The sequence below is a fragment of the Bubalus kerabau genome, chromosome 22 (assembly GCF_029407905.1).
Source record: "Bubalus kerabau isolate K-KA32 ecotype Philippines breed swamp buffalo chromosome 22, PCC_UOA_SB_1v2, whole genome shotgun sequence".
In the NCBI taxonomy this organism is placed as follows: domain Eukaryota; kingdom Metazoa; phylum Chordata; class Mammalia; order Artiodactyla; family Bovidae; genus Bubalus; species Bubalus kerabau.
Window position 1 is genome coordinate 19440393 of NC_073645.1, and position 22452 is coordinate 19462844.

Here is a 22452-nt window from a genome sequence, read left to right on the forward strand (position 1 = left end):
TATAGCTTTACATAACAAAGCACGCGAACTAGCTTGCAAAGACAAGTCAGAGAACCCAATGCAATATGTTGATGGCCAGTCCTTGTCTCCATGTTGTTTTAAGCTTCAGAGCAGAAAAGGCCAGAATATTTTATAAAATGTACTAAAGCTAACACTGCTATTCTTTCCAGTATTATTCAAAAATGGGATCTCTATCTCCCTTTCTACCTCCCCTCTCCTCTCCTTATTGTATCTGTCCCGGGTTTTCCAGCTCCAAAAATGGAAAGGTTTTGGGTACTGAGACATCTTTTCTCCTCCCTCCCTTCCTCCTTTTTGCTTTGATATTGGCTAATTCTTATCCTTAAAGTTGAACAGAGCTTAAGGTTCTTCTACCAATATAGCTAAGCCTTTCCCTGCTATAAACTGAACATGAGAGCTTATTTAACTTTTGAAAATAGGGCAGAAGAGATAAAGTGGGATCCAGAAATAGATGTTTCAGAGTACTCTTCTGAAGACTTCTGTGTTGCCTGCTTTTGTTTGTTTTGCTGCTTTTGTTTTTCAATAGAGCTTCTGATTATTATACAGATAAGATACCACAGCACCAAAGAAAACTAAAAATTAGCTTTGATTGTAGTGATTTGATTGGAAAAATGGTGCCTGCCAAATGAGAAATTAGCTTAGTTAGGAACCAATGTAGGTATTGTTTAAAATCCAGCCTAGCATTCTAGCTCAAAACCCTGTCTCTCTTTGAATCAGGGAGAAGTTACAACCTAGCAGCAGATGGTAAGGTGAGGGTTAATTTATAACTATTATCTGGTTCTAAAGGTAAAAGCAGAGTTTTCATGGGGGAAAAACAGCACTTAAATATTCAAGGTTTTTTCTTTTTTTTTAATTCTCAGCTTTTTAAAGATTTTTGCTCCCTAGAGCTTTCTAATGTGGAATTCTAGAACACTTGTTAAAAGAAAATGAGAAATAGTTCTGAGATGGAAAAAAAATAAAAACAAAAAACCGCATGGCTGGGGGAGTTAATCTGTGTATTTTGAAAGTCTGAATACAGAGGAAGGGGATTTCCCCGGTGGTCCAGCAGTTAGGACCCAGTGTTCTTGTTGCCAACGCCCCGGTTCAATGCCTGGCCAGGTAATTAAAATCCCACAAGCCACACAGCAAGGCCGGAAAGAGAAGTAGGAAAGAAGAGGGGTGGAAGGGGGTGAAGACAAGAGAGAAGTCTGAATGCCTGAACATTCTTAAAGCAATTTCTTTATCTGGTGTAAGTGGAAAAAGAAATCTCTTCCATCTCAAGCTAGCACAGGGCAGGGGCATCTCCATGAACAAGCTTTTCATTTTTCCCAGTGTCCATGGGATCCACCTCTGACATGTGGATTTCAGTTCACTGACTTTAAGGCGGGCAAACTCAAGTTGCCCAGATTCATCTGAACATTAGTAATTTGGACTAGTGCCAGGGGGTGCATAATTTATTCCTCGAAGTTTTGCCTTGCAAATCTAATGGAAGAAAACTTTACGTATGTTTACAAATAAAAATAATAGCTGCTCCCATTATTAAGTGCCTAATAGTAACTGGTCATTTACTAATATTGCCTCACTCAATCCTTGGAAAAACTACTGGAGGTATGTAAGTATATATTGCAGAGACAAGGAAATTAGGGCCCAGGGAGGTTATGAAAATGTGCCCCTAGCACAGTGTGGAAGACAAAGCAAGAATGCATTCAGGTCTTTCCAACCCCACTTCCCTACCTCTGCCACTTCTCAGCCCTGAGATGATGATCAGACTCTGTTGTAACCTTCAGCCCAGCCTCATCTGCCTGACTCCAGGGAGAACTGTAGCTATTCCACTGTAATAGAATAAACTCTTTATTGGGGAGGAGGCAGGTGAGGGTGTTGTGAAAGTCACACACTGCAGTGCTGGCCTGGATGACTTCTAGCCCTGGAGGGGCTAGAATATATTTGTAGTATATAGTACTCAGTACCCTTTGCGCTTATATTTTCCACATCACCCCTTCCCTGGTGACACTTAAGCAAGTTTTTTGAGTTACCCCACCACCCGGCTAGCTTTCTTCCTGCTCTTCTCTAGGGAAATGGGTAAAACTGAGTCACGCTTGCTACATCTTCCACTTGCTGCTTCTTGTACCTTCTCCTGGCAGGCTATGTCTATGCTGGGACAGATGGGGATAAGGCTCACCATTTCTATACACTGGAGCCAGCCAAATATGTGTGTGTTTAACCATAGTTAAGACACTAAACGAAATGTTTCTCCAGTTGTTTATGAACACAGATGTTGTCTATGCGTGAAATCCTGCTTTCACTATTTCTCCAAGAGTCCTTTCAAAGAAAGTCCCAGTGGGCTCAGTGCAGCTGGATCTTGTGATTCCTGCTGGTGGTGGAGCCACACGCTGTGTGCCCTAGAGCCCCAAGCAGCAAGCATCAAATCTTGGCAGCGACACCAGAACTCCTTGTGCCAGTGACTTGCAGAAAACTGTACCGCTAAGCAGTATTTACTGGGTATGAACAACTCACCCCAGGGCCCTGAAGACCCCTGCTGGGCTAAGATGTTTACACACCAATGATTTCCCTCTGGGCTTTGGCAGTTGTCCTTGGAGGTTCCATTTGGGGATAGCTACTCTCCTAAAACTGCCAGGAGGCACATAACTGGCTTTTCAACCACAGTACTTTAAATAGACTAAAAAAGATTTCCTCTGTTTATTTTTTTAAGAATTTATAATAATCTCAAAGACACTGGAGAAAATGCTGGTTGTTCTATTAAAAAAAGTATGTAATTGACCAAATTGAGAGGATGGGCAAAAAGCACTATTTGCATAATCGCTTGCCTATATCAATTAAATTTCAATTTTATGCATTTTTTAGGCTTTAAACTTAAAATTATTTTTCCAATTATCAGTGGTTCATTTTTAACTCAATCTTTTCCCACAGGTCACGTTAATTCTTTTTCCTGCTTTACCCCACACACTTAAGAGGAAGGAGAAAGGGGTCAAGATAGACACATACACCCATCCAACAAACAAAAATGGTCAAAGAAAAGCGTATACAGAGGCAGGTATACAGTCTGGGTGGGATTCGGGAGGAAGAATAAGAAAAAGGAGGAGTGGGGCAGGATGGTCAGGAAGAGTCCAGAGGGCTTGGGAAAAGAGCCCCAAAGCTGTCTATGCTCTGAGTGCATGTGAGCGTGCGAAGTGACTTCAGTCGTGTCTGACTCTTTGCGACCTTATGGACTGTAGCCCGCCAGGCTCCTCTGTCCACGAGGTTCTCCGGGTAAGAATACTGGAGTAGGTTGCCATGTCCTCCTCCAGAGGATCTTCCTGACCAGGAATCAAACCCGTGTCTCTTAGATTTCCTGCACTGGCAGGCAAGTTCTTTACCACTAGCACCATCTGGGAAGACCCAAGTTCTGGTTAGACACAATCAAATTCTAAATAATGAAAAAAGAAAAAAAAAAGATCAATATAGGATGCAGAGTAGCTACAGAAGACAAACTTAGAAAACAAAAAATTGAATGCGAAGGAGTAAAGAGAATGAGGTGGAACAGGACAGGAGCAGAGACAGCAAGAGTCTGGGAGGGCCAGAGGGCTAGAAGACGACTCACCGGCCTCATCTCCTAAGGCATTCGTTCCTCACTTGAAGATGGAAAGGGACTAACCGTTACCTCCCTTGGCTAGCTCACAGGTCAGACTTCTGCACTTACTCAGTGGAGGCCTTCTGGGCAGCTCTGGTTAGGGGACCAAAGGTGACCGCTGCGAGCACTCAGCTCCGCCTCTGGGCAGTACTCGCTGGAGCTTGGGCAGAGGATCTTGGCCAGCCAGCCTCAAAACAGAACCATTTGCTTGAATTCAAGCAAAATAAGGCTATCCTAAGAAATCCTGAAAGGCCAGTGGAGGATTATTTTAACTCAGATATAGATATGCCTAAGAAAATAAGCCTCCTAAATCCTTGCCTGAATGCATCCTCATCTAGGAGTGGGGAAAAGGTCAGTGAGATGGACGACTATGACGTGACACATCCCAACAACCTGAGGATGCCTTGGGGTGGGATCTGGAGTCACTTCACCAGGAGATGGCAATGATCATCAGCCTGACAGCCTGAAGACGCATCCACAAGCAAGGGGAAAACATTGGTCTCTGGGACTTCACCCTTGGCTGGTATGACAGCCCTTACCCTGACATGGTCAGACGGGTTCTCACTGGCCATGGACCACACGGTAACACTCCAGTTACTTGGTTTTGCTTATCAGGAGGCATCATTTGAAAATATCTCCCATCTTCTTGACATGAAGCATGTCAAGAAAGCCAACATCATCTGGCTACGTTCAGAGCAGACAGGCTAGTTCTTTTCAATCTGTATTCCCCACTCTCATTCTGTATTCAAATCCCCCAAACTGCACTGGCGAGTATCTGCTTCCTTTTTTGGAGGATGGAAAAGGGGGACGGGGTCCTCCTCCACTGCAGTGGTCCCCAGTCCTGACCACGTGACAAATCACTCGGGGAGCTCTCCTAACCTCATATTCCCAGACACCACCCCTGGAGTTGCTGGCTCAGCTAGGTGGAGCATGACTGACTAAGAAGCAGGCCAGTTGGATGCCTGAGTTAGGCATCAGAGTCCTGGCGAAAGGGACAGCCAAGAACACAGAGTGCAACAGGAAAGGGAAAGGAATCCACAGAGTAAATAAACACCCAGGTCTGGGGGGCCCCAGAGACCTAGGTTGAATTCCTCACTCTGCCACTTGCCATGAGATCTTTCACAAATTACTTAATCTTTCTGAGCCTCACGCCCTCACAAACATGAGGACTTACCTCACGGAGCTGCTGGGAGGATGAATATGAGATAACAATTGTGATGCAGCCAGCATGCAGCCTTGTATTCAGTAAGTGAAAACGGAAGTGTTAGTTGCTCAGTCACGTCCAGCTCTTTGCGACCCCAAGGACTGTAGCCTGCCAGGCTCCTTTGTCCGTGGGGATTCTCCAGGCAAGAATACTAGAGTGGGTTGCCATTGCCTTCTCCAAGGGATCTTCCCGATCCAAAGATCGAACCCAGGTCTCCCACAGTGCAGGCAGATTCTTTCACAGTGTGACCCAGGGAAGGGCTCAATAAATGGCAGTGGCAGCAGTTACTGCGGTGGTTGTGTTATTATTATTATTAATAGGATTATGAATGCGAGATGCAGAGGTGCTGGCCACCACACTGCTGTTTCCTAAAGCAAGAGGCAGTGGTGGGGCTTCTGAAGTGGTTTCTCTACAGCATGTTCCTGTGGCTTCCGCTTCAGAAGGAAAATGTGGGCAGGATGTCCAAAGACTCAGTCTAGCAGACCCTCTGTGGTCTGGGTAGTGCTGGCTCTGGTCTCTGTCAACATTCCCTCTCTCCGCTCTCACAATCAAAAGACCTAGTAGCATCTCAGATGCTAGGAAAGGACATGTGCCTTTAAGAGAGAGTGTAGGCTGCATGCTCACTTACTCGTATCCTCAGACTCTTTGTGACCGCATGGACTGTAATCCACCAGGCTCCTCTGTCTATGGGATTCTCCAGGCAAGAATACTGGAGTGGGTTGCCAATTCCTTTTCTAGGGAATTTCCCTACCCAGGGACTTAATCCAGATCTTTTGCATCTCCTACACTGGTAGGCCGATTCTTTACTACTGAGCCACCTGGGAAACCCTTTAAGGGAGAGGCTGGATGGTAGGTAATTCATAGACAAGTAGCTCTTAGGCAGGGGAAAGGGGGTCAGGTGAAGGTTTAAAAGAAATGGGAAGTAAAACTCATTTGCTTATTAGCCTTACTTCAGGGTTATTCCCAAAGGATTTCTGGTAAATTATTTTTATTTTTGTAAGCTTTCTAGGGACCAGGCTATTTCACAGAAATTATAAGAAATAAGTCTCCTGAATTCATTCTACTCTTGCCAAATTTCCCAGCCTCAATCCCTCCCAGCTACCCCCTTGAAATAAGGAATGTAACATTGCTCCTTTCCCATAGAGTGGTCTGAAAGATTAGCAAATGATTACAAGTGACTGCTCCTTATTGGGACTTATGGCTTTTTAAAAGCACATTTTAAATCTCATTGATTAAGACATGATGATTTTATTTATCTTCTGAAAAGTCCAGCCAGAAGTTTACTTTTTCACTCTAGCTTGAGGGAAGGAGGAGGTGGCTAAGCTTGACATAAACTTTCATGTAGTTCTTTACTATTTTGGAGAATCAGCTTTGAGACACTTAGAAATGTCTTTTATACTGTATAATCAACTAGAATTTAGGAAAAAAGCAGTAGCCCTTAGGCTAGGTTTTGATAGGTTTATTGCAAATAATTCTAGTTTCAAATTCTGCATTCAAACAAAACAAAAAAAAGCAGCAACAGTCTTCTTCCCTCAGGGGACAGACTCAGAATGACAGCTCACATTTCTCAGTAAATCTATTCTTTAAATGTTTGTTTAAAAAGGCTGCCCTTGTGGCTCAGCTGGTAAAGAATCCTCCAGCAAAGCAGGAGACCTGGGTTCAAACCCTGGGTTGGGAAGAGCCCCTGGAGAAGGGCAAGGCTACCCATTCAGCATTCTGGCCTGGAGAATTCCATGGACTGGGTAGTCCATGAGGTCACAAAGAATTGGACACAACTGAGCGATTTTCAATTTCAATGCTCATTAAAATCCACAGGTAGAGCCTGTCTTGGTTAGGCGCTGTGCTGTGCTAAGTCGCTTCAGTCGTGTTGACTCTTTGTGACCTCATGGACTGTAGCCCACCATGCTCCTCTATCCATTGGATTCTCCAGGCAAGAATATTGGAGTGGGTTGCCATTCCCTTCTCCAGGGGATCTTCCCGACCCAGGGATTGAACCTGCGCCTCTTAGGTCTCAGCACTGGCAGGCAAGTTCTTGACCACTAGTGCCACCTCAGGTGCTAATCTGTCTTTAACACTCTTCTTTGAAAGGTATGAATCTTTCCCATATTAAGAAGGGTGTGCAGAGCCCAGGGCCACTGACTGGCAGCACAGGGCTGGAGAGGCACTAAGGACAGGGCTGAGGAGGACCTGCCGAAACTCACAGATATCAAAACCACACACCAGAGGCTCTCTCGTTAACAAAAAATTAAAATGAAAATAACAATGCTTCACAGTGAGCTAGCTCAAACGTTGCACTCGTTTGTAACAAGCCTTCATCTAATTGAATACGTCTGTGATCTACGTCTGGCTCTGTCTTCTAGGCCAAGAGTGGGGGCGAGACACAACCAACCCTGTTTTTAAAAAGAATCTCCAGGCAAGAAGACTTCTTAGAAACTTGTGTTAAAGTCTAATCATCTTGGTTATTATGAATCTTTTATATCCAATCTAATTTTTTCCTCTTTATTCTTTAAGATAATTTCTTCCTTGTGGGTCTTGGAAAATAAAAACTAGTTAAGGTCTGCTTCATAAATTATAAGTGAAAAGTTATCATGTCATCCCTGTTTATACCTCATGGTAAAATAAGCCCCACTCTCTCTCTCGTACCCGACTTGACGCAAACCACCAGACAGACATCGTTGCAGCCAGGGTTGCCAGGTGTGGCCGATGATGACACGGCAGCTCTGGTGTGGGGCTAGAAGGCAAAACCCTGCCTGCAGCTCAACAGCCAGACTGACTGGACACCGCTGGCACTGCCTGCGACAAGCTAAGGCATTCTTCCAGGCCAACGGGAGTCACCGTTTTTCTCCACAGGCCTCCTGCAAGTGGCCTTCCTCTGCCCATGTCTATGGGATTCTGCACCTTCAGGCATGCTCTGTGCTGGTCATCTTCCCGAGAAAGGGATCCTATCTTATGAGAGGGTTGGGTACTCATGTCCAAAAAAGCACAAATCAAAAACTGCAGTTGATTAAAAGTACCCTAAAAAAATTTCCCTCTGATCCTGTTCAGCCCACTGTTTCTAAAGCAATGTTTTTGCTAGAATTAGCACCCCAAAGCAAAAGACTAGGTTATCCCATGCCAGAGACTCTTGCTGAAAATAAGGAGGTCACCAATTAAAATGAAATCATCAGCTTTAAATTTTTTAAGTGTTGATTCCTTTGGCAGACTTTTCTTTTTGTTCAAAATAGGCCCCAGGCATGAAAGTGTTGGAAACCACTCATGAGCACACCACAGGGAGACCGAAAATGGAATATAATATTTTAACTAAAATTTTATCTAATGCAGCTCAGCACATCTTCTCATGTGTGTTAAGTGATCAATAAAAGTTTGGTGAATGATCGAACAGATGACTTCGCCAAAGATGAGAAGGGTTGAGCAGGGTGACATGCTGAGCTAATCAGAACAGAGATGAACTGAGGAGGGGGCGGCACTGGGCTTCATCCTTAGGAAAGAACTCAGATTCTGTGGTCCAAGGCCTTCACTCACCAACATTCTCCAGGCAGGTACTCAGGACCTACTGTGTGCCAGCAAGGTTTTCTGTGGCCTTTGGACACGTGCTCTTGCAACTTCCACTATGCTGGACCTAGTACCATGAAGTAGCCTTGTCTAATTCCCTGCCTGATGTGAACTTTGGAGGACAGATGACATATCTTATTCATGGCACTATCCTCAGTTCCCAGGACAGTGTCTGGCACACACAAGTACTCAATAACTACTTGACTGGATGAAGCTCAGAGCATTCAACATCTTATCCTAGAAGAGAACACAGTCAAAGTGCCTCCTGCCTACCCCACCCACTCCCCCTTTTCTGGGTCACTCATCTGAAGAGCAGACAATCCTTGAGACCAGAATAATTCTCAGAATGTTGCCCTTCACTCACCTTTCAGAACCTTCTTTGACACTTAGACTATATACTCCAGAAAAGAATATTTTCTAGATACAAGTGTGGCCATTCTCCCCTAGCAGGTCCAAATTCCTAGCCAGCTCTTTCATTAAAAGGTTTCTAGCTTGGCCAAAACCCTTATTATTTTTCAAGGGATATCATCTCCCACCATGACTGAATCCCATACCTGGATACCTCTTGGGGAATTCCCTACCAAGGAAATATACCTGGAGATACACTGAGGACAAGAGGGGCCCACTGGAGAGTGAGCTGCACCTGTGGGAACCCGGTAATGTTTCTCTTGCTGATGCTGGCTCGTCCAACTCCCGCCCATGAACCCTAATGACTCAGCTTCCCTGAGTCACTGCCCAGCCACCAGCACCACGTGACCACCCCAAATACAAAGCCCTGGGTAGCTGGGCGCAGGCAGCTTTTCCCAGAGCCCCACGTGTTCAAAGCATTACAACGAAGCCACACTGGTTACCCCATTAATCATGTCAACTTCAAGGGAACAGGATTAAAATACCATCTGGATAGACTCCAGTCACACAGTTAGCGAGGACTTGAGAACACCACAAAACACACGGTTACAGGGAAGCAAATGATGGGGAGACAGCTCTCAGCCACCAGCAAGAACCCCAAGGTGAAAAAGAAATAGCACTGCTACAAAGAGAGGCACGTGATTTTCCTTTAATTACCTTCGGATTTAGGACTAGGAGTAGATGCAGGAAACTGGTAGGTAGGAGTGTAAGGATTGTCCTCTGTAGCAGAGAAAAGCAGTGGATTTTGAAACTATCCACCACCAAGTGGAGGAAGTGACAAATCCCCAATTGACTCTTTCAAATGACCGATTACCTATTTTAGTGTCATTAAATAAAGCACACGGCATCACACTTGAAAAGAGATTAATGAATTAGAAAGGATTTGGTTATTTTCATATGGCACATCATGCAAATGAGTGAATAAAATTTCTGCCAACCAAAAACAACTATAAAAAACAAAATCTAAAAGCCAAATCTTATTCCTAAAATGGAACTATAAGAATTAATTTAAGGCTAGATACACTCTCTAAGTTCATGGTACCTTCAGAATTTTGCTGGATTTCAGGAAGTTCAGGGAATTTGTACGTAGGGAAATAAGGGTTTTCTTCAGGAGTGTCTAGGGAGAGGAGAGGGTTTGGGAGAGAGAATAGAGGAAGACACAAATGGAGAGAATGAACAAACAGAAATCCACACACAATTCAGGCTCCTTGAATTCTGAAACATACTAAGCTTCACCAGTGATGGAAGAAACTCAAACTGCTTTTAAAAATCCAGTCCTTTTGCCTGAATTACTGAGACACCTTTAAAGACACAACATCGCTTTTCTTCTTAAACAAAGAATATACACAGGCTCCAAAAAGGAAGAGGCATTCAGTACAAAACTTCAAACTTTCACTTTTTATAGGCAAAAAAAAAGAAATATGCTAATAAACAGTGTGTCAAGAAAACACTTATCATCAAATGATTTTTGTTTAAAAAATCAAAGCTTGTGCCATAGACTTTGGAATCAGGGCAAATAAGTGGATTCTTAATGTTTCAAACACCTCTCTGCCTAGGGCAGGTAGTTTTGCTCAGAATCTGTAATTTAGGTTGAGTTAAAAGCTATAATATATGAGAAGACCAATGCTGCCTAAGGAGCAGAAATACATATTTTTCACATAGGCACCTGTGTCTTAGTATTTGGATCACCAAAGCTGGGTCTAAATGTGAGAGAGACACAGAGTGCTGGAGGAAATGGACGTTAGCTTCTACAAGTGACCAGTAGAATGGGCATCATCTGAGAGCCAGCATGTAGCATCTCCAACATGACTGAGCTCATCTACCCCAAAAAAGAATGAATTTACTCCTGGCTCAGAAACACTAAATACTGAGCAGCTCAATATTTACAAAACAGTTTGAAGAGGGGCACCACCAGTTTCATTCTGAATACTGCACGAGCTGGCATCCACAGTTAACCAGAGAGACCAGTTATCTGCAGCACAGGCTGACCAGACCCTGACCAGAGGCTTTTCCTTTGCCTTCATGTGTCATCTGTGCCAGGCGGCCAGACTGGATTTGGCCACAGGGAAGGACAGGATGCTCTGCCCACCGGAGCAGTGGTACCCTTCCCATAGCACAGCTGCATCCCTGCCCAGCAGCTGACCGGTGGCATAGGAGGATGGGAGCTGTTTGGGAGTGTTGACCTGGGGTTCTCCCACCATGCTGGGTCCCCTGCTGGCAGCCCGGCAGGCCCCTGATTAGGAAGCACTACTCCCCCAGCTTAAGCAGTTCTTAGTGTCAGCTCTTGACTGTCTCTTGGGGCTACCTGCCAAGTGCTGGCTCCCAGCCGAAGAAGCTGATTTTTCATATTAACACCACCATACAGGTGCACCATGCATCCTACTTCACAAGGCAGAATCTGTTCTCATTCAGACCTTGCAGCTTCCCTCAGAGGGAGGTAAAGGGGTCAACGCACAGAGAGGGGTACATGATTTGTCCAAGATCACCTGAGTACATGGGGAACTAAGCCCAGATGAGAACATTTTTAACTCCCAGTTCATGCCTTCTCAGCTCGCTCTGCCTACAAGGCAGTCATGGGCTGACACTGGGAGGTTCCCCTAAAGCCAGAAGCGGGTGGGAGGCGAAGCTGCTCGCAGCCCGGGCAGGCAGATGCTGAAGAGCACAGGCAGGATGCTGAGCTCAGCCTGCTGCATTCCCATCATCTGGGAGGGAGGACCTGGGAGCTGCCCTCAGCTCCTCCCACACGTGAGGCAGGCGCACGAGTTCTCCTGCCCACTCTGTTCTGAAGGTGCACGGCTGGGCTCAGGCAGGTCAGGGCCTAATGAGGTCAAGCCGCAGGGCCCAGTCTGCCAGCCAAGTGAGTTTAGGTCCTCACTGCAATAGTCAACATATGGGCACAGCAGTTTCTACAAATGAAAATCAGTACCTCTGTTTAGTTTGTGGATCTGTTTAAACATGGTCTTGTACCAGTCTTTTGATCTCTCGGTGTTCTAGAGAAAAACAAAGAGTAAAATAAAATGAGAATCTCAGCACATTTCAGAACTTCCGGGATTTCAGAAACAAAATGCAAAATGACGACGTCTCAAGTCAAAATGCACGTAAGTCTATACATCTTTGTGATCGCTCATTTAAACCTTTCTGGAGAAGTGTATTTAAGCCACCTGCATAGGGCCAGGTACAGAATGCATACATCAAGACCTAATCCCTTTCAGCATCCAATGCTGGAGAATTTCCATCCTAACCACAAAGCTGGGCAGTTTGTTAAGATAAAAATAAAACAAGGAAAGAGACAGATAGGTGGTTAGATCAAATACTTTCACTTCCACTTAACAGATGAGAAAAGGTGATAAAGAAAGTCCAAGCGATTGCCTGAGGTCACAGAGCAGGTGAGCTGGTCAGCGGGAAGGCTGCACAACACGAGGGTTAGAAGGAAGGGTCTGCTCAATTGGGGCAAGTCATTCTTCCTTAGTTCCCATTTGCTTATCTATAAAATGGGAATGATATTAGTATCTACCTTGTATGGTGAATCATGCTTAAATGAGACAGTGCATTTGGAAGTGAAAGATGCAATCATTATTAGCAACAAGTCTTCCTACCACTTATTATTTCTTAGGAACACATAACATTTTCTTTTTCTTTTTTTTTTTTGCTGTGGTGATAACATTTCCACCCCCCCCCTCCCCCCGCGGTGCATGGCATGTGGAATCTTTCGTTTCTCAACCAGGGATTGAACCTGTGTCCCCTGTATTGGAAGTAGTGAGTTTTAACCACTGGAACACCAGGGAAGTCCCATATAACAGTTCTTCTGAGGCTTAGTCCACTGCTGTTTCTATCAGCCTCCCCCAAAGGGACACAAAAACCTGTCCTTTGCTCAATGGAAATCACAGAGAAACACACCCCAGGCAGTGGTCTGGTCCTGGCACATGGAGAGGGATGGGATTCACCCCAATCCAGCTTCAAAAGTGAGGCATCCCTGGGAGTCCAGGGCCTGCAGGAGGCTGGTGGGTCTGCAGGGCAGGGAGGGTTGGGGCAGGGCTGCTAAGAGACTCACCCTGTCCAAGTCCCTGCAAGCTGAATGCACCCTGTGAGTCCCTCAAGAGTTTCCTACTTTCCCGGGATGACGAGGTTATCTCTCACCTCTCCACCAGGGGAACTTCTTCCTGAACCCACTGCAGCAGGGACCCTAAGCCTCACACCCTGCCCAGGGTTCTCTAAGCTTGGACCACAGAATGATGATACAGGAGACGGGGAAATAGGGCCCGCAACCTTCTCCTCTTGAACACACATGTGCCTGCAGCCTCTCAACAAACAAATAGCCTTTCTGTTCTATTGCACAGAAACTGCTCTGCCATTGTTCCACCAGCTTCTCCCCATATTCATCTGACCACAAAAGCCTGTTCTGGATTCAATAACAGCTAACATATGCCTTGGGAAAAGCTGTTGCCCAGCTCTTAGAGGCTCCACATGCCTCCATGGGCTTGGAGAGGGGACAGTGGTGAGGATCCTTTTTGGGGTCTCTGCCACCCACAGAGGGAGTTCACGTGGACTCAGGGCTGTACACCTGTCACTGGCTTAGGGCAAAGCCTAGGAAGGACTTCCAGGTCCACGCTCGTACCCGGAGTGGGATGCCCACTTCATCCATGCAAACATCGCTTAGGTCCTGAGTGCTCTTGGCCACCCGCCGGCTGTCATCCTTTGCCTTCCTCTCAGCAGCCCTGCCAGGGGAGGTGGGTTTTTCCTGAGCTGGTGCCGAGTCCTGCTCTCCTGCTCTTCTTTCCGAGACAGGATCTAGAAAAGAAAAGCAATCATTAACTGAAGCTCTTGTGGTAGCACCAAATTCCCCCCAAACAATCCAGCTGGGGGAGAGTGTGTTTGCCAATTTGCAACTGGAAGGAGCTGTGCTTTGAGCAGGGGTCAGCACACCAGGGCCCAGCCCCTGGCTTCTGTAAATAAAGTTTTATTAGAACACAGCCACAGCCTGTGCCAACACATTATTTATGGCTGCTTTGGAGCTACAACGGCAGATCCGAGTAGCTGCGACAGAAACCATATGGCCTGTGAAGCCTAACATGTTTACCATCTGGCTCCCTTTTTTTTTTAATTTATTCTTTATTTATTGAATGAAAGATTCTTTAAATTCTGCAGTGTTTTATAAATTTTTAAAGTTTCACACACATGATTTCATATAATCCCATAACTTTTTCCCCCTACCCTTAAATACTGCCCCCTCCCCACACTGGTAACCACTAGCTTATCCTCTACATCTGTTTGCTTTGTTTTTTTCACTAGTTTGTTGTATTTTTTAGAGTCCACATGTAAGTGATATCATCAGCATCTGCCTTTCTCTGACTTATTTCACTTGGCACAGTGCCGTCCAACTCCACGCATGTTACTGCAAATGGCAAATTTTCACTTTTTATGGCTGAGTAGTATTCCACTGTATGCACACACCACATCTTCTTCATCCATTCATCTGTTGATGGACACTCACACTGCTTCCATACCTTGGCAACTGTAAATAATGCTGCTATAAACACTGAGGTGCAAGTATCTTTTTGAATTGGTGTTTTTTTTTTTTCTTCAGCCATATACCCAAGAATCGAATTTCTGGGTCATGGGGTAGATCCATTTTTTAGTTTTTCCAAGAAACCTCCATACCATTTTTCACCCATTTGACCCTTTTAAAAAATATGTAGACAGTGTGCTAAGCGCCCTGCAGAGGTCTGTACCTGGTGCTCTAGAAATCCAGGTAGTTCTGATTCTTCTAGGAAGTCAGGGACAGGTAAATCCACAACAGGGTGGCCAAACACTACTTGAAAGTTCTTGCTTCACCTAGGGGAAGTCACTTAACTTTTCTGTTCCTCTGTATCCCCAGATATGGGGATAACACTTCAACTGGCCAGCTCATATCCATGTGGTAAGGCCCTAATAAGATAGTGTATACCAAGTGCTCAGAAAACAGCAAACTACTAAAAAGACATTATGGTTTATTAATTCAATTCAGGATCAGAAGTTACAGAGAGCTAATAGATTATAAACTTAGTGTATTCTGTTATTCCAAGGCATGTTATTTACCTACAGAGGGCATTTACTAAGCAAGCACCTGCCAGGGGCTGTGTGTTCACATGCACTGTGGATGCTGTGCATTCACATGTGCTGTGGACGTGGGGGTGCACCTTTCCTAGCCTGGCCTTCGAGGAGCTCATGGCCTAGTGGCAGAAAGAGCAGGACAGCCAGCAATGAGAACAGAGGCGACCAGGGCTGACAGAGGAGTCTGCACCCAGGTCAGCCAAGGAACTGCAGTTCAGGGCCACCTCTCAGAGGAGGGGTCAGTCAGACACATACAGGAGGGGAACAGTGCTCCCAGTAGAGGGAACAGCATAAGCAAATGCCAGGGGCCCCTGAACTCCTCTGAGCTTATCCTGTGCCAGGCAGTATGTTAAGCTCTTCAAGTTCATAATCTCATGTCATCCTTTCAATAACCCTGTGTGGAAGAAACTACCATCATCCCTCCATCTACAGGTAAGGGGAACCAAGCACAGAGAAGTCAAGTTGCCTTCCTGAAGTCACACAGCAGCACATAATCAAGCTGGGATTTGGCCTCGTGTCCACCTGACTTCAGTGGTCCTCTCTGAGCCACATCCTGTCTGGTCTTGCTCAAAGAGGGGACCGAGGTTTTGCACTTGAGAGACTGACCTGATCTAAACAGAGAAGTTGGGAAAGGGAAATGGGCTGGAGAAGGCAGGGAGATGGCTACCTCCACTCCTTTGGCAGAGTAGAAATGCCATGGAGACCCTGAAGAAGTATGAGAGCAAAGCCCAGGAAGAGGTCCCAGAAGAGGGTGATTTTGGAGCCATCAGCACAAAAGTGATGGCCAAAGGGAAAGAGATGGATGAGTTCAGCAGAGGAGAGAAGAGCAGAGTCAAGGGCCAGCGTCACATACTGAGGAATGTCATGGTTACAGGATGAAAAGCAAAAAAAAAGGTATCCCAGAAGCTTGCAGGAGTCATTGGAGGGATAGGAGATGAAACCAGAGAGGAACAAGCAAGTGTCACCGAAACCAGAGAAGACAGAGTTCCAAGAAGTGGGATGTTAAATGCGTCAGAGGAAAAAAGAAAAATAAAGCTGAGGAGGCAGCTTTACCTTAGGCAAAAAAAGAGTCACAGGATCACTCTGGAGCAAATTTCGGGAGGAGAGTGAGGGGAGATGACAAGTGGCAGGGAAAGGGAGGAATCCATGAGCAGGAAGTGGGCAGTAAGTAGGAGCATGGAAGGAAGGAGTGCGTCAGGATCTGCCCAATCTCCAACAAGCTTCTGAAACAAATACTCATTCTGGGGCCACAGAGAAATTTCTAAATGCTCTGTGTGAGACAGCTTTGCGAGTGCTTCAGAAAACCCCATCACCTTTTTAAATTTTTTTTAAGATATAGGCATTTTCATTCATTAAAATGATTTCTCATAGCACTGATTTTTTTAAATTTTTATACAATTTTTAAAGGTTATACTCCATTTACGTGTGCTGAGTCACTTCAGTTGTGTCCATCCAACTCTTTGCAACCCTTGGACTATAACTCGCCAGGCTCACCTGTCCATGAGATTCTCTAGGCAAGAATACTGGAGTGGGTTGCCGTGCCCCCCATTTATAGTTACTACAAAATATGGTGCGATCCCTCCTTGGAGCCTCTCTTACACCCAGCAGTTTGTATCTCCCACTTGCCCTCCTTCCAGGTCACCACTAGTGGGTTCTCTGCTTCTCTGAGTCTGCTTCTTTCTTGTTTTATTCGCTAGTTTGTTGTATCTCTGACATCATCACCTTATGCTTTAAAGGATGCTAAGATTAGACTGGTTTTATGGGATGAGTTCTCAGGCTCCCAAGAAATTCTAACAGGAGGTCTCAGGGAGTTGGTAGGAGGCCTGGGAGGGTGAGGGGATGTCAGGGTGGGTGGATGTTGCCTTACCAGAGTTCACCCTTAACATGGCTCTGCTGAACACTCTCCTCCCCCCTGGAAAAGCTTTGTCTAAGTGTGATCAGGCAACACAGATGAGATGCTCCCAGTCTACACCCTCATCTTTTCAGGGAAAGATCACAGATATGCCAATCTCAGCATTTCCAGACCCAGAGCGACTCTTTAAGAAATTGTTAGGGCAGGTGGCTCGAGCAACAATCACTTAATTGCAAAACTCAGGCTGACAGTCCATGGATTTGCCCCCAAGCTGCCAGCGTCCTTTTGATCTACAAAAATTAGCTCTGAATGATTTCATTTTAGAAGCCTGTGATCATGTGACTCGTGATTGACTGGGTTTCAATACACAGAGGGCTGAACTGCAGCCTCTAAAGAAATGTTTCTTTATACAGTGGAAACCCAAGGTGGCACCTCACTGTACCACGCAGGTAACAGGGCCACCCTCTGACATCTTATGGGTTACAGTGAAGTCTTGCTGCTATTTCTCACTAGGCAAACACATGACATCCTGGAGCATTTCCTTCTAGTTTTATACTGTGCTTTCAAAGGCAGGTCCTGGAAAGGGCCACTACATAAAAGATGCTGCTGACAACCTGGACAGGGCATCTGTGTTTGTGAGAGGTGGAAAAGCATTCCTATTCTTCACACCCAAAGCTCTGTGATTGAGGAACACAGCCACACTTGCACTTTCCTCGGGGAAGGGAGGGTGACTTCTCTGTACCCTATGCTGGCCCCTCTGTCCCAGGCTTTGTTTTCTGGTCTTTCTACCCAGTGGACAAGAGCTTCATGAGGCCAAATCCCAGGTCTCATTCTTGGATGAATCTCTTTGAACATGAAGCCCCTTAGAGGTTCAATACAAAATCTGTTATGAGAGGGAGGCTGGTGGTCCTTTCAGCGCCGATAACCACTGAGGCGTGGGGCAAAGCCCCACTCTCCTTACTCCAGAGCACCAGCCCCACCAGCCCCCTCTCCTGCAGGAGCTTCTGAACAAAACAGTGCTCTTTCTTTTTAAACAAAACTACTTTTAGTGAGTACCTACGTCCTGTCCCACTCTATCAAACACGATTGGTGGATCTGTCCCAAAACTAGAGGATGGAAGCGCTGGGCTTATTTTAGAGCAGAGGAAGTGGCCTGAGTCTGCCAACATTAAAGAGAAGCCGTGATATTCACAAAGCATCTTCCAGGGTCCAAAGCACACACCCCCCTCCTATCACACAGGAGCCCTTATTGTTGCTGTTCAGTCACTCAATTGTGTCTGACTCTGCAACACTGTGGACTATAGCCCAGCTGGCTCCTCTGTCCACAGAGTTCTCCAGGCAAGAATACTGGAGTGGCTGCCATTTCCTTCTTCAGGCGATCTTCCTGACCCAGAGATCAAACCCACGTCTCCTGAACTGGCAGGTGGATTCTCTACCACTGAGCCACCTGGGAAGCCCCACAGGATCCCTACAGTGCCTCTCTGAGGCAGGAGCAAGGATTACCATGCCTATTTCCCATATGAGAAAACTGGTTCAGAGAGGTAAAGTCACTTCCCCAGGGACAAACAGCTACTATAAAAGAAGGAAGAATGAAGACCAAACTCTGTGTCCCTAACTTGTGTTGAGGTGCCCTTTCAGACTCCCAAAGGCAGGAAGGTGTCCATAGGAGCTCCTTTTCAGAGCCACCCTATTCTCAGCCACCTGGGCTGGAGCCAGGGAATGAAGTGGGCTGGAGCAAGGCAGCTTCTGGAGGGGCCACAAAGGGCACCTGAACTCAGCCACAGCTTGTCCTGACCCTGCGGCCAAGTCCCGATAAAGTGGAGAGAGTGTGAGAACCCTGTATCTTCTCCACTGGGCTCTCCACGAATCACAAGGACAGCAGTGGGAGGAAGAGACCCAGAACTCATGGAGCAGCTGCTCAAGAAAACAATGCTTCTGTTATCCTCCAGATCAGGGTCCTCAAGCCCTGAGTTCATGAGCATCTGCAAATCTACATGTCATGGGTTTGCATACGTGTGGTTTTTCCTTGAGACTGAATCTACTACCTTGTTTAGAGCCTCCAAATGAGTCTACAACCAAGGTTACAAGCCATGATCCCACACCATAAGCTGCTCCAGGGAAGCACAGTTCCCTGATATAGCCCCACATGCTGGCTTGGTGCCAGATGCCGAGGCGCTTAATACAATAACAAGTGAACCAATGGAGGCACCAAATGACAACAGTAACTCACGTCTATCAAGCACTTACGAGCACCTGTGCTAAGCTGTTGACAAGCAGAACCCAGGGGCACTACTGCTTTCCCTATTCAGCAGATAAAAACTGATTTCATAGTTTAGATCATCAGGAACCTGCCTAAGGTCACACCATCAGTAAGTGGGAGAACCAGGATTCCGGCTACACAAAGTCAGAAGGAAATGCCTGAAACATTCCCATTCCTGGGTTCCCTCCCCACCCCAACCTTGTCCCAATTCTGCACACTTATCAAAGAGTGAGCCCTGATACATGATTATACTTGCAGTCACTCCCTGCCACTGTTGACCCTTGAAGAAACTTGAAACTCTGGTGCAGTCAGTACAGAGGGCAACACTAGAGCCACCGGGGAGTTGGTGAGAAATGCAACTTCTCGTCTATACCCATGACACCCAATCTCTGGAGGGGTGGCCCAGGAATCCGGGATTTGGCCAGCTCTCCAGGAGGGTCTGATGCTCCCTCAAGTTCAAGAGGCAGTGCTCTTCTGCCCTCTTCTAGGCACTGCTGGTCTGGAGGCTCTCCCCTGGGTCCATCATCCCAGGGTCACCTACTAGCACTCGGGGTTGCCAGCCAAAAAGAAGAGGACTTACCCACATTCCCCAGCCCCAAACCTGTCACATCCTAGAAGACAGACAGAAGCAACAGGAAGGTGCCTTCTTCAATGACACTGGCCAGGAGCACTCCATCTAAAGCACAATTCCTTGTTGCTTTATTCAGAATAGAATGTTCTTACCCATCAAGGTACTTGTCACAGGCCCACTGGACACATGTACTAGTTTGTACCATTGGGGTACAGCTACCAATCTGCAAGTTCCAGGGAGGCAGCAACCATGCCTGTTTTGATCATCCTTGCAGCCAGCAATAAGCTGAGTTCCCAACACATCAGAGAAGCTCGCAAGACTTCACTGACTGAACACATCAGGTGGTGGCCAGAAGATGGCTTTAGCAGGAACACGTGTTAATGTGTAAATAAATATTTCTCACCTACCTGAAAGGCTACTGAGTCGTTTCTGCTGTTCTGTGATAAAACAAAAAAATACACAGTGTAAGTGAGATTTACACAGACACAGTAAGACCAAGAAGTCCTGGCACAACTCGTTAGGATCCCCCAATCTGTGTCTCACTCTCCTTTGAGCTTAGATGCTAAACTGGTGTGTAGTCCGCTGAATACATGGGTATTAATGTGGCTCCATCATCTGGGTGTAGTGTCTGCTGTCACTCTCCCCCCAGGACTCAGAGAACTGTCACTGTTTTCCGGTTGTTTACATCCTATATTAAGCTGATCCGATCACTGAAGGAGACCCTCAGCTCCCCTGGTCTCAAGAGAGCAGGACCTTATACATCCCAGTCTTGGTTCCTCTGAGGAAATGGAATCATAACCATGGCAGCTACCATCTGAGAGCTTCTATACACCAGACACTGTTTTCAGAGCTTTCACTGATGTTAAGGCTTTTAATCTTCACAATAACCCTAGCAGGTAGGTCAGCACTGGCTGAGAGACCTCAGTCAAGAGGCACAAACTACCCAAGATGACACTGAAAATCAGAGCTGTGTCTAGAACCTGGGTCCCCCAGGTTTCTTTTTAACTCTCTAATCACCAGACTCAGCTATTTCTTAACATCAGAGGTCCATTGGTTCCCCATCCTCCCAGCACCCTCACAGAGGGGAAGCCAAGCATCTCCTCTGGAGAGTTTGGTGTGTACGTGCTCCGGGATAAGCACAGAAATGACCTTCTACAGATGCTAAATATAAAGCAGCCACAGTATAAAAATAGAACACTTGCCAGCCCCTGGGTGCTGTCATCTTCCCCCTTGGCTGAGTCCCCACCCTCCTTCCAGAACCAGCGTGGCAAGAAGTAAACAGAGCAGCAGGGGAGCTCGCGGCCAGTGGAAGCAGCCGTGTTCATGTCAGGCACATGGACGAGGTTTGCATCAGCTGGACCACAGAAGCCCAGCAGAGCCCCAGCTCAGCTCTGCCGGCAACCTGTCAGATGGCACTGACCAATCACGTGATGCCTCAGCCTCAGTTTCCTTGTCTGTTAAAGTGCTCATTGAATCTATGGTTCCTGAATGCTGGTCTCCAAGCTGCAGGCAAGGCCTTCCCCAGCAATCAAGAGGATGTTTCCTCAACTGACGAGATGACGTGGTTCCTGCCTCTGAGGTGTGGGATAGCCTTTCTTTACGAGGAGGAGATGTGTGCAATGCGGATCACAGCAGTTGCTTTTCAGGAGTGTTATTTAGGGCAAAGTTAGAAATGAGCAATCCTAGGGTGGTCCCCAGACTGTTTCACGTGACCATGTGATCCAGAAATTTGGGACCACCAAGCTCCTGTCCCCCAGTGTGGTCCATGGATGTGTCTTGCAAGCTTGCTAAAATATGCAGAACCTCTCCCCAAACCCTCCCCCTCACACACCAAAGACGTTCTGAATCCAACTCCCAGCATTCTATGTGCACTGTGACCAAGAGCCTCCCAGGCACCCAGACCCTCTCTCAGTCCTGAGAGTTTTCCAGTTCAAACTCTCCTTCCCAGACTGATGGTAAGCCATCGCCCTCTGACACATGTGGGATGGGAAACTCCAGAGGGAGGGATGGGGGCTACGTGAGAGCCGAGCCAGAGGTGCACCCAGGGTCACTGTCACATTGTGCCCCTGGGCAGCCAGGGCAGGAACAAAGGGAACTTTATCTACGATGACTACACCAGAATTCTAGAAATGGGGCAGAGTTAGCATTCCCTCAGGAGACTTTGCAATAGTTAAACTGCTTTCACAGGTTCTGTTGATGAGGCAAAGCACGGCTGCCAGGCCGGGTACATTCCTAAGCAAAGCCCAAAATGCCTGACCTAAAGCAAGTTTATTACTCGTGAGCCAAAGCCAGGCCGACTAGGGGCTTCCATTCTCCTGCACTCTTCCCGCCTCCTTAAGGAGCATATGGTTTACTCTTTACAGGAAGTTACCTTCTAATTCCCAACAATGAAGGTATTTGAACCCTTTTCGGAAGGACGTGTGATTCAGGCTGCATGGTTCTGATGTTTAAGTCCCAAGGCAGGACATGGGACAAAACAGAAAGGCAAAAACCAAAGGCATCTGAGTAAACAAGAAGATTCTATTTGTTCAGGGAAGAAACAAAAAGGAACTGCAGGCACTACTGTGCCCAGAAACGTCTCACTAGGTGTCATCAGAAGCAGCTGGCATTACACTTGGCATTTCCCAAAAACCAAGTTGCCTTGGGAATAAATCCTGTCTTTAGAGAAAATGCCTTTCCTTCTGGGAACTAACTTGCTTGCTTCTTTTTGAGTGAGTTTTTTTTTTGTTTTTTGTTTAAAAAGATGAGTCATAAAGAAGTTCATAGAGAACCAAAATTTCACTTTGTCCTGCATAACGGACACTTTCTGGGCAGAAAAAGCTACTGCCAGTAAGGGGTATCCCACTGCTGGGAGGAAAATGGGCTCTTCTGTAGCTTAGTGTGGGGGCTGG

The 22452-nt window shown here is 46.3% G+C and overlaps 1 protein-coding gene and 1 long non-coding RNA gene across 46 annotated transcripts in view; both read right to left on the reverse strand.

Moving 5' to 3' along the window:
• Nucleotides 1–22452, reverse strand: part of SORBS1 (sorbin and SH3 domain containing 1) — a 231382-nt gene that overhangs the window by 62610 nt on the left and 146320 nt on the right. For 25 of the 45 annotated variants that reach the window (XM_055560508.1, XM_055560505.1, XM_055560507.1 and 22 more), the window contains 5 exons: nucleotides 19969–19998; nucleotides 13405–13577; nucleotides 11716–11779; nucleotides 9832–9906; nucleotides 9447–9509 (listed from right to left, as the gene is read on the reverse strand). In XM_055560508.1, coding sequence (XP_055416483.1) covers nucleotides 9447–9509; nucleotides 9832–9906; nucleotides 11716–11779; nucleotides 13405–13577; nucleotides 19969–19998 — 405 coding nt within the window. The remainder of the gene's footprint in view (nucleotides 1–9446; nucleotides 9510–9831; nucleotides 9907–11715; nucleotides 11780–13404; nucleotides 13578–19968; nucleotides 19999–22452) is intronic. The other 20 variants (XM_055560534.1, XM_055560533.1, XM_055560532.1 and 17 more) reach the window with 2 other exon arrangements.
• On the reverse strand, nucleotides 511–9438 carry LOC129636811 (uncharacterized). The gene is made up of 2 exons (XR_008707129.1): nucleotides 4800–9438; nucleotides 511–3421 (listed from the first exon to the last, which is right to left on the reverse strand). It is a non-coding gene; the product is annotated as an uncharacterized LOC129636811 (long non-coding RNA).